At 40.1% G+C, this 12,541-nt stretch overlaps 1 protein-coding gene across 5 annotated transcripts in view; it reads right to left on the reverse strand.

Annotated features, from left to right (window-relative positions):
• The window catches only part of ATP11C (ATPase phospholipid transporting 11C), a 193,266-nt gene that overhangs the window by 71,660 nt on the left and 109,065 nt on the right, over positions 1 to 12,541 (reverse strand). For all 5 annotated transcript variants that reach the window (XM_031944856.1, XM_031944855.1, XM_031944854.1 and 2 more), the window contains exons 11-12: positions 11,970 to 12,120; positions 9,959 to 10,156 (exon numbers count right to left, since the gene is read on the reverse strand). In XM_031944856.1, the coding sequence (XP_031800716.1) occupies positions 9,959 to 10,156; positions 11,970 to 12,120 (349 nt within the window). The remainder of the gene's footprint in view (positions 1 to 9,958; positions 10,157 to 11,969; positions 12,121 to 12,541) is intronic.

Here is a 12,541-nt window from a genome sequence, read left to right on the forward strand (position 1 = left end):
TAATCCTTTTCATAGGCTCAATCCAGAGGCATATTACTTTGAGGCATATTCAGCAAATCCAATGATGTGTGCCTTGCCCTATTCCTTACTCATTTTCTGCTTGTTTCAAAAGTATTTCTATAGGTTTAAGACATGTTTACTATATGCTTTGAGAATGCCTATCAAATCTCTTTCCTCCTTTTTAGCAAGAAGTGTTAATATTTATAAAATTTAAGATTGATGGACTTTGGGTTCAGTTAATATTGTAAATTTTTGTTGGGGCATTTTCCAAATCTATTATGTTCCATTTTACAGTAGTGAAAGTATGCATTGATTAGCAATGCATAAGGGTAAATTATGTTAAATATGATTGCCTCATTCAATTTTGAATTCAGGATTATTCTAAGTATCTTAACACTCAGCCAGAACTTTGTTCTTGATAGCTTTATGCTCACATAATTTATGTGGAAGACACCAAGATTTTTATAAGTACAGCCTTCAACCAAAATTTCAATTTGGAATAGGAATTTTACATTTCTTCTTCTTGTTGTTGAGTCATTTGGCATTTTCTTGGCAAAGATACTAGAGTGGTTTTTATTTCCTTTTTCAGCTCATTTTACAGATGAACAAACTGAGGTAGACAGGGTTTAATGACTTGCCCGGTGTCACATAGTCATTAAGTGTCTGAGGCCGGATTTGAATTTGGTAAGATTAGTCTACCTGTCCAAATAAAAGTCTGATTTAATTGGAGAGATGGCCCATGCAAGTCTATCAATTGTCTGTCTTCTCCAGAAGAACCTTCAATTTAGATGCCAACCATGTATACCAAGTGATTAATAAAAAAATAAGGGCAATTTTTCCAAATTAAGAACTACTTATTAAAAAGCACAGGCCTTTCTTTTTTTTTTTAATCTTAACAATTTGTACAGAAAAATTCAGCTTTCCAAAAACATAACAATGACAGCCCACTCAACACTTAGACAAAGTTATACACAAAATATTATATGCTTACAAAGCTCCTACTTCTGCTCAAAAATAAAGCAGGGAATCAGAATGGATTGTTAAGATAAGATCTTATAGTTTCATAGCTTTTCAATTTCCAAAGTACTTTTCTGACAACAACACTAGAAGCTTTCCCAGTAGAGGTTGTGGAATACAATGGCCAGATCGCCAGACTTGGATTCAGGAGAATCTCAGCCTGAATCCTACCTCCCATACCTAACAGCGGTGCAGTCATCAGCAATTGAGTCATTCAACCTTGTTCAATTTCAGAATCTTCTGGAGAATGGGAATGAACAGACAAGGATGGATAGACAGATTGATAGATATAGACAGATAATGCACAAAGATGACAGACATGTTGAGAGATGTAAAAGTAAATGGGGATCTGGGTAAATAACGTTGGTACATATAGATTGATAAACAATGCTAGTAAATAGATAATGTATAGATAATCTTGTTAGAGAGATAATCTTGTTATATATTTGACAGATGTTGGTAGATAAATGGATGATGGATAGATTGGTAGATAATGATAGATAGATGTGTTAGGAAATAGATAGGTAGATAGATGAATGGATGGATGGATGGATAGCAATAGCATTTATCTTCCAGAGTAGTTGGGAGCTTCAGTTGAGATGAATCATCTAATCTTGGGAATGAATAGACAGACAGACAGATAAGTGAATGAAGAGCTTTAGCATTTGTCTTCCAGAATACCTGTCTCACATGAGACTCACCTTACTCACTTACTCACATGTGTGTAAAACACTTCATAAACATTTTTTGGTTGAGAGCTGTGATTTTATCATCATATATTGGCAATATCCTCCCCCACTCCCATAAATATCAGCCCCTCCTTTGTAACTAAGTCAGAGGGAGTTGCCTCGAGCCCTGAAAGGGTATATGCTTTGCTTAGTCACCCAAGGAACATATACTAAAAGAAAGATTTAAAGAAGCTCTTCTTATCTCCAAGGCTGCTTTTTTATTAAGTCATGCTATCGCTCATTATTACCATCATGATTATTGTTATTACACATGAAGAAGGCAAAATACAAGAGCGGTAAAAAAGCGATAGAGATTTGGAGTCAGGCCGAGTCTGCTACTTGGTTTCGCTACTTCCTACCTGGGGGGTATCCTTGGGGCACCAACTGAACCTCTCTGGGTTCAAACTTCTCATCTCTAAAACAAGAGGGGAGGATCAGGCATCCCTATGTGTCTGTGAGCCTACAAAGTGACTGACACAATCGGATTTGAGACCCATATCTTTTCTACTATCTCAAAGTCAGTTGATGGAAAATGGAAACTTAATAAGTAGACAAATGACTAACAGCTTTAGATCTGGAAGGGCCCTTCAAGGTCATTTAGTCCTATCTTCCCCCTTTATAGAGAAGAGAAACAGGGGCTCTGAGTGCTTAAGTTACTTGCCCAGAGTCACACAGCAAGTAAGAGCCAATGACATCAGTTTGAACTAAGAGCCTCTGATTCCAAACCCAGCACCCTTTCTGCTACACCACAACACGTTCCACCCCATGAGATGTTTCTTTCCCAAAGCAGATTTTCCCCAACAGGGCTACAATGGATCTCGGGTACTGCTCCGTGTGGTATTCGTGTGTCCATCACGCATAAAAGGCCAAGGCCATGCAGCCACCTAACCCATTTATCTGGCAGACAACCATGATCCTTTCAAGCTGTTTCTATAGCCAGAGTGTCTATTTTCAGATAACTCTCAGATTCAAGGTTTTCAAATGAAACTTTTTCTTTAAAAGAAAGACTCAAACCTGGTTGGGGGGCCAGGGAGTGGATAAGGGAGGGGGTGACCAGACAGTGCGCAATACCAAATCAAACTCTAATTGAGGGCATTTTCATAGCTGAAATTTCCTCTGCACCGCATTACACAATGCCCATCTCATCTTCAGTTTTCCTCTCGTCTACTATTTATAACATCTGCCTTGAAGAACCCTACAATTTGATCCTCCTATTGGGGCAATTTGTACTTAAATAGTTAACATTAGTGGCTGACGGGAACACGCATAAGCACAAGATTAAGGTTTTCATTATTTAAGGGAGAAAGTGATGAACCCCTGGCAGGAGATACTTTCTAATTTCTTTTTCCCCTGCTGCAGTGCTGGCACTGAGACAACATTCCAGCCCCACCCCTCCTAGTCCCCACCCCCCTCCCACCTTCTTTTATGTTAGGCAGCCAAGTTGGAACTCTCTCCACTGGCATTATCTGGTTCTGCTTTAATTTCTCCCACCCCACCCCCAATGCGCGCTCGCTCACTCTCTCTCTCTCTCCCCCCCCCTTTTTCCTCCCCCTCCTCTCTTTCTCTGTCCCTCTATTTCTCTGTGTGTCTGTCTGTGTCTCTTTCTCTCTCTCTTAAAACAAAACAGTTTGGTATTCAGGAAATCAAAATTTCTGACCTTGCTTTTTCCCCGCAGGTAGCTGTACTATGTTGGATCTCTGCTCTTCCGATTTGGTAATATCCTAGAATAAATTTTGAGGGGACACCGAGACTCAAAGACTCAAGTGACTTGCCCAAAACGATACTGATAAACAAGTGGTGGACCCTAATTCAAAATCAATTCCTCTGACTCCAAAGTAAATGATTCTTTTTTTCCAAATTGGACCATGTAAGGTCCAATTCAGAAATGAGCAAGCTGCCCCTAATTAGCATATCATGTGGTGCATTTATCTATATATGAGAATGTCAGCTCCTTGAGTAGGGATTATTTCCTTCTTTGTCTCTGTAGCAGCAAAGCTTGGCTCATAATAGGTGCTCAATAAATGTCATCAGAATAAAAAAAGAGGAAAGATATAAGATTGGAGAACGAGAATAAACAAATATGATAACTGGTGAAGGGGGGGAGAGGGAAGAAAAGGAGACAGAGAAAGGAGAGAGAGAAACAGAGACAGAGGGGGAAGGGAGGGAGAAAAAGAGAAGGAGAAAAGGAGCAAAGGAAAGAGGAAGATAGGAAGGAAGAAAGGGAGGCAGGAGGGAAGGAAGGAGGGAGAGAGAGGCATCAAAGCTAACAGCAAGGGCAAGATGAGGTGGAACTGACATCCTGGAGACAGGATGAGGCTGTCACTGAGCACAAATCAGGAGCAACCTGGGAAGTAAGTTTCACAGAGAAAATGAGCATGGTGTTAGTATTATCTCCATGTTACAAATGAGGAATCTGAGGGAAACAAAGGTTAAATGACTTGGCCAGGGTCACACCGCTAGTAAGTGTGGGAAGCCACATTTGAACTCAGGTCCTCCTGACTCCAGGCCTAGTGTTCTGTACACAGCAGAGCCACCTAAGCAGAAATGTAAGAAATTGGGAGACTGGAAAAGACACTCTGCCACTCTCTATCTATTATGACTTTGGGTAAGTCCCTTGTGCTCTCTATGCCTCAGTTTCCTAACCTAGAAAATGAAGGGGTAGGATTGGATGAGGTCCCTTTGGGCTCTAGAGCTCTATTCCTAATATTTCAATGTATAGAGGCAATGTCAAGAACCTTGGAGAGCACCCAAATCAAGAACTGCACAAAGAGGAAGAACTAAAAAGGCAAAATAAAGAATGCTTCGAGAGGTGGGCAGACAAGTATCCAGAAAGAAGGACAGTTGATACTGCCCAATGCTACCGAGAAGTCAAGGAAGATGGGGAATGAAAAAAAGATCCAGGGTAGAACATAAAGGAAGTCACTGGAGATATTACAGAGAGAAAGTCAATCTAGCTTTAGGGAAATCAGTTTCCAAGAGACAGAAGAAAGAATTAGCAGCGAGGAAGTCATGGATAAACTAGAAGGATATTGTAGATGAACGGGAAGGATGGAGGGAGGGCCTCTTTAAGATCTGGGTGCCCCAAGCATGTTTGGAGAAAAATGAGCTGACCATGCGACAGCTTCAAAATATACAATACACAAAAGAGGTGCTGATTGCTCAGTTTGGTGGCAGTGGACGCAATCAAGAGCACAGGGAAAAACAAGTATCCATAGCAATGCAGAGCAACACTTCGTCCCCAGCAGGAGGGAAAGACGAGGAAAGAGTTAAGAGTTGGTGGTGGCTATGTAATATAGCAGAATCTAAACTTAGATTCAGGAATACTTGAGTTCAAATCCCATCTGTGATATTTCTTAAGATGTGATTCTGTATGGCTCATCTATAAAACGTTGGAGTCAATGGCCTCTAAGGTCCCTTCTAGCTCTAACTGTATAATGAATACGGTATAATGCAAAAGGCCCTGATTTGGGAGGCAAGAGAAAACAGGACTCAAGTCTTTGATCCTAGCTGTGTGGAAAAGGACAAATCATTTCATTTCTCTGGACTTCATTCTCCTCCTCTGTAAAATGGGGATAATTCTTGTGACACTTAACCAAACAATTGGAGGCTCAAAAGAGAGCATGCCCAGCTAACTTCAAAGGGCCCAAGAAAGGGCATCTCTTATTAGCGAGGAGAGGTTTTAAGAAAGAGGAGGATTGAGGGAGATCCCATTGAAGAGAGGAGGCCAGGTCACCTGTTGACAGTGTGGGAGCTGAGGGTCCAACCAGGTGCTTAAGGAAACAAAAAACCATTTGGAACTACCCGCGAAGAAAATGGAATTAGACAATCCATGAGTATAGAGTAAGACTGCTCAGCAGCAGGAAGGGCCCAGCTGAGGTCATATCACAAGAATTTATAGTTAATTCCATGCCATTCTGTAGGAAAATCAACATGTCTGGTTGTACAATTCGATGTTAGTATGTAGCCAGAGCTAACCATTTCCTGGTTGAAATGATGGGAGGACTAGGGGAGAGGGGCTTTTAGCGATTAGTGAACAACAAAGAGAAAAAAATTATGAACCCATTTGTTGTTTTCGGTCATATCTGACTCTACGTGACCCCAATTTGACGTTTTCTTAGCAGAGATTCTAGAGTGGTTTTGCCATTTTCTTCTCTACTCATTTGACAGATAAGGAAACTGAGGCAAACAGGGTTGATTGCCAAGGATCACACAGCTAGTGGGTGTCTGAGGCTGGATTTGAACCCATGAAGATGAGTCTTCCTGAGTCCAAACTCAGGGTTCCAATCCACTACACCACCTAGCTGTCCCATATGAAACTATGTTATATTAGAGGAAAGTGATTTGTTCAGGATCACAGAGATGGTATCTGAGGTCATATTCGATCAGTTATTCCCGACTCTGTGTCCATGACTATCCACTACATAGAACATTTTCTCTGTATGTCCTCCATGTTCTGATCTAACACTGAAATATACTGTAGCCTCTTCCTCATGCTGTCACCAGTCATGGGTCAAGGCCGGCTATGAAGGCAAAGGAAAGCTAGTGTCAGCGCACTGCCTAGGAGAATAACACAATCCAATTAACGGTGGCAAGTTGCTTCTATACAGTACTAAGTCACGTCTCTGATAAATAATTTATAAACTAGGTTCAAACAATCACAAATAATAAATCGGGTCTCCCACGGATCACTTTTTTGGTACTGCTTTACAACTGTCAAATCAACTTGACTTTATTTCATCATCAACTTGAATGGTCTTACAATGCATAGACATAGCCTAGAGTTTACTACCAGATTGCATTTCAAGGGCTAGTTGGTATCTGCACCACAGCTGTGGTCAGTGGTGAAGCTGGGAGCAACACCCTTGATCATCACTCAGCAAAGCCAGAAAAAAGCATTTTGGGTATGAGGGGAGTAAATAGAATTTAAACAGGGTAATACTGTTACTATTAGTAGCCATTCAAATGTGATGCCTCATGGGAGATTGTGGTTTATGGCTAGAGTTGTAGACCCAGATAAACCCTGTGAGTAGTATTGTCTGAAATCCTTGGAACAGTTCCTTCCTAAGAGCATTTCTTTTGTGTCTCTCCTGTACACACTGAACTAGGGGAAGGTACCCAGGGTCTGTATTTTCTCTTCCTAAGGGCATAAGTACTACGGACATGAACCCTGAGAACCTCCCTGATGACTGGGCGACAACAGAAGGTGATATCAGTCTTCCAGAACAGTTGTATCTGTGATGACAAAAGGTAACTGAGATCAAGCCAGTCTATATTCCTCAGAGAGCAACAACCCAAAATCAAACCTTACCAACCTTGGATTATGAGATAGCTACATATGACAGCTGGGAAACTTTGAGAATAGGAAAGATTCATTCCTAGCATGGCTTAGTTGGGAAATGGTGTTGGAGCACTGAAGAGAAAGCTTTAGAAGTAGACTGGAGCCTTTATCCTAAAAGTCCAAAGCTGCTCACCTGATTTTACAGAACCTTCAAAACTTAAGAGGGTCAGAGTAAGCTGTAATAGCTCCCCAAAGGGGAACCAGTCTCAATCTAGTCAAGAGTCCTCTATCTCATGTGGGACTGTATATATTTTGCCAGGGTGTGGCGGCATCAGCCCCCAAGATAAGGGGGTCTGGAGTCATCATGACCACCACATCGCCACCGCATTGACCATTTTGAGGTCTGTCAAATGCTCTTATCTCATGTGATTCTTATAACAACCCTGGTTAATATGCATTATTATCATCCCCTTTTTACAGATAGGGAAGTTGAAGAAAACAGAAACTGTCAGGGGTTCACAACTAAGCAACATCTTAACTTCGGTCTTCTTGACTCCAAGTTCAGCACTCTAAGCCATCACTTTACCTAACTGAGCAGCTTGAAAGTCACTCCTCCTCCCTCAAGTAATTGTTAGAGTCTTCTCTTTGACATGTTCTGGTTTTATATATTTATTTATGTATTTATTTATGCACGTATTTATATGTAAAAATAATTTTTATATATTTTTCATTCATTTACATGTAAATATATTATCTTCTCTATTAGAATGAGATCATTAATGAAAGAGATTTTTATTTTTTTTTCCTTAGCATGGTTTGGGCACATAATAATGCTCACTTCATTCAGCAATAAAGGATCCTTCCCACCATGACCCCTTTGCTCTATGAGATAAGACGTAGTCTGAGCAAAATATACAACCCTGAATGCCCCCATTCAGTCTTCTGATTTCATATATGGCAAGAGGATAACTGAGCAAAGTTATGAATGTTAGAGGTACAAGAGAGCACACCCCAAAATGGCTACGGTCTTCTTCCATCCACATAAGCCAATCCACATTTCCTACAGATGGAACTGACATTTCCGCAGTACTGGTATTCTAAATATCACGAACATTAACTACAAGTCAGGAAGCCTCCCAGATCAGAAATACCACGACACATGCTAAAAACAGACAAAGGAATAAGATCTGAATACTGATGAGAAAAGTCATCATCTGAAGAACCATAACTGGACTGAACTGCAAAGGGAAATAAATGTATCAGGTGACAAAAAGACAAAGGTGGCAAATGCTGGAGGAGCTGGAGAAAAACAGGTACATTCAAGAACTGTTAGTGGAATTGTAAATTAGTCCAACTGTTCTCTACAACAATTTAGCATCGAAAAAAAAAAGACACTAAGCTGCACGAACCTCTTGACCCCATGATATGTATACATCCCAATGAGGAAATTGTGGTTCCCATGACACCAAGGCGGGAAAAGACACAGGAGAAGTCCCCACAGACATAAAATTCATTTATAGCAGTACTTTTTCTAATAGCAAAGAATCAGGAGGCAATTGATTGCAGGAGGACTGGTGATAAAGCTACACTGGCCCCTTCTTAAAAGAAAGGTGGGAGATGACGCGTGCACTGTCAAACATGGCCAATGTGTTGATTTGTTTTGTTTGATTGTAATCTCAGGGAGGGGGGAGGAGAAGAAAAAGGGGAATGGGAGACAGGCTTCAAGAAGTGACAGCAATGAGGGGAAAAAATACAACAATAAAAGATGAATTTTTTCCCAGGGAGAGAAGAGGTCAGCTCCTGGATTACATTGGGATTTGAAGAAACAAGAGCGTACTTCCATCAAAAGCAGCCTTCATTGAAATGCCTCCTGTAAAGCAAGCAACTCTATCTATGATGCATCTGATCAGAAAGAGGTCTGCAAAATGTCACGGGCCTAACTCTGGTCAATCAGGTTCGTGGAAAGCATACAAATCTCTCACTGCATTTCTCCAGGGAATTATATCTCCACTGGAGAACACTGCCTCTCCCTTTGTTCCAGCGATTCAATAAATGTTTGTTGTTAATGAGGACAATTACAGACGCCAGCACTGAAGCAATAAACCCATAATCTACCACCAGGTGAGCCTAAAAGAGTACTGTGAGAATGTGCAAGTATAATTGGGAAATCAAGGTGCTTAAAAAAAATTTTTTTTAAAGGCTAGCAGAGCAGCAGGATATCTCCCTCCCTCTGTCCAAGACATCAGTGCTATTCTCGGAAGACTTGCTTCCTCCTAACTCTCCCTCCTCTTCTCCTCTAGGGCAATGGAGGACACTCGTTTGGTCAGTTGCCTCAATTGTTTTTCTTTATGACAAGGCAAGGATCTTTGGGGGGATTATCAAGAAATGTTATTAAAAATAAATGGCATAAAAATATATAAAAATAGAGGGCATACATAAACCTTAAATTCTAAAATTAAAACATGTCCTTCCCAATACTCAATTTCACCATCATACTTGATTAACAAATCAGCATTTATTATTATGTGCTCAACACCATGCTAAGAAAAAAAAATCCAAATCTCTGCCATTAATGATCTCATATTCTATTGGAGGAAATGACATCTTTATAGATAAATGAATGAAAAAACTATATAAAACAAATATAAAGACATTTCAAGGAGAAAACATCAATAACTAGTTGGGGGAGGAGGAGTAAGAGAGGCCTTAATGCGGATCTAAGCTGAGCCTTGAGGACAGCTCGAGATTCCGAGAGGCACAGGTGAGAAGACAGAGCATACTAGGTATAGGAGAGAGATTCTGAACAGGCCTGGAGGACACAGATGGAATATAAAAAGAAGTCATTGGATATTAAGCTCAACCTTATGGAAAAATATTATCAATACATTGGCAACAAGTGGTTTTGTTGGGAAGATTTGTAAAAATGCATTCTAACCTGCCCAAGCTCTTCATTGAGGTCAGATGTGTTCACTAGAGCACCTTCTTGTATTTCTTCATCAAAAAAGTCTTTATCCCAAGCGATGAAAAAGGATCCTAAGAATTTTTGCATCTCCACAGTAACATACATGGAAACGGGGATAATGAAGTTGAACAGGACCATAAATGACAAGAAGTCTGTGAATATTTTCAGAACCTGGAAGAAAAGAGAGAAGTCGTAGTGATCAGAAGCACCCTTCTCCTGTGGAGACATTATGAACAGAAGGGAATGGGGAAAAATCTGGTCTTTATGGTTTTTAATAATAGATTTGATAGTCTTGTTTTGACATCACCTGGAAAGAGTAATTATGCTTATTCATAATTAAGAAGAATTTATTTATAATTGATGATAATTAATAATAGGCATTCAAAGTGCCTTATAGTTACTCTTGATATCCTCCCCATCCCCCTTCCAGCAATCCCTTATAACAAAGGACTTTTTTTAAATAAGGAAAAAAAAATTAAAATTAAAATTAAAACAAAAGAAAAAAAAATTCAATAAAACTAGTCAACATGCTAAAAAACAAAACAAAACACCCTATTATTCCAGGGATTGTTGCACCTACTGATGCCCTCCCCCACCTCCTAATCTCTACAAAAGTACGAGGAGAAGGGGAAATTTTATAAGGTCCGGTCTTTATCACCCAGATTTCAAATCTCTCCAAGTTAGAAGGATCCTCAGCAACCAGCTAGTCCAATTCACAGCTGAATAGGAATCTCTCTATCAGACCCAGAATGAGCAGCCATCTTACCTCTGCTGAATGACTTGCAGAGTGAGGGGTGGGGAAGAAGTATTACTCAATCAAGGCAGCCCATTCTATCTGGGGATAACTGTAATTATTAGGAAGCTTCTCCTGCTCTCACCTCTAATGCTGAGCAAATTGTGCTCGATATGGGGAAAAAAATCTTCCCAAAGGACACTTCTTAATGGAAGGGTAAATCTTCCAGTACAAAACCAAAGTTAGATCTTAAGCATCTGTCAAAGTCATCCTCAATTTTTTTTGAATGGAACATCCTGGTTTCTTCCAAAATGCTTCTTTAAGAGGTAGATTTTTTCCCCTCCTTAAATCTTAACCCTGTCCCCTTTAGCCCCTAGGTAAAATCCAGTAGTATCGAGCAAATGGTGTCATCTTATAGAAGGGCAGCATGGTATAATGGATATTGAGTTGGCCTTAGAGTCCAAAAGACCTAAATCAGATCCTACCCCTGACCCTCACTAGCACAGTGACTCTGAGCAAAGTCACTTAACCACCCTGTGCCTCAGTCTGCTCATCTGGAAAATGAGAATATTGAATTCCATAGGCTCTAGGATGACTTCAAGCTCCAAGATCTATGATCCTCTGACCCTATATCAAAACAAAGAACCAGAGTTAGGAAGAAGGGCTACAATTTGTTGAGAATCCAATTTGGGCTTGACACTGAAAAAAAAGAATTCCTAATAATTAGAAATGTTCCACAGTGGAATGGGCTGTCTTTGAGGCATAGGGGGATGGATTCCCCCCATTACCAGAGGGCTTCAAGAAGAAGGTTGATGATCACTTAGTAGAGATGGACAAAATGAGCCCTGAGAGTCCTTCCCACTTGGACATTGTAATTTCAGAATGCTATAAATCAAAGGCATTAAAATATCAAACAGCTTGCAAGCAGGTCCTGGTTGAAGAATTAGGCCTAAGTAGAAATGAAATTACTGATTTAAAAAAAAAAGGTGAACTATATTGGATTACTTGCTGTCTAGGGCAGAAGGTGGGAGGAAAGGAGGGAGAGAAATCTGAAACACAAGGTTTTGCAAGGGTGAATGCTGAAAACTAAACCTTATTTTGGGGGAAAAAAGCTATTATCAAAAAAAGTTTAAAATTCTAAAGAAGATATAACTAGGAAAACATCTGCAATATAATGACCAAGTCACAGTTTCCTTGACTTTTTTGAACATCAAATTATATCTCTAAGATTGAGAACATTAAACCAGTTACCTTTACAGTCTCTCGCTCATGCTGAGTCTTTTGATTATACCAAGGTTCATCATTTTGAGAAATACTTTGCCACACATATTTCAATGCAGTGCAGATAGCAGCTTTGGACAAAAGGATGCATAAATACACAATCAGGAAACCATTGATAGATCTGAAAAAGAAAAAAAATTAGCTTAGTCATCTAGACATGATTAAGGACTCCCTGTTCATGACAACAGAATCCCAAGTAAATATATCTTGGAAAAAGTATAGTATAGTACAGTGGATTTGAAATCATATGAACTAGGTTCAAAGCCAGTTCCATCTCATGCAAATGTCTGACCTTGAACAAGTCAGTCAAACTGACCGCAGCAGGGCCAGAACTAGCATTATGGGTACACTGGGCAATCAACTGGAAGAGAGAGGGAGTTACCTGAAATAGGAAGAGAGGATGAGGGGATATGAGGGAAGAATAGGGCCCAAGAGGAGCTCACCTAAAGACAGGAATGAAGAATGCCATATGCTAGCTAGCTGCCCATTTGAGCTGATTATTCTTCCTAATCATTTCCCATGGGTCACATTCCTCCCCTCAT

Source organism: Sarcophilus harrisii, chromosome X (genome assembly GCF_902635505.1).
Source record: "Sarcophilus harrisii chromosome X, mSarHar1.11, whole genome shotgun sequence".
In the NCBI taxonomy this organism is placed as follows: domain Eukaryota; kingdom Metazoa; phylum Chordata; class Mammalia; order Dasyuromorphia; family Dasyuridae; genus Sarcophilus; species Sarcophilus harrisii.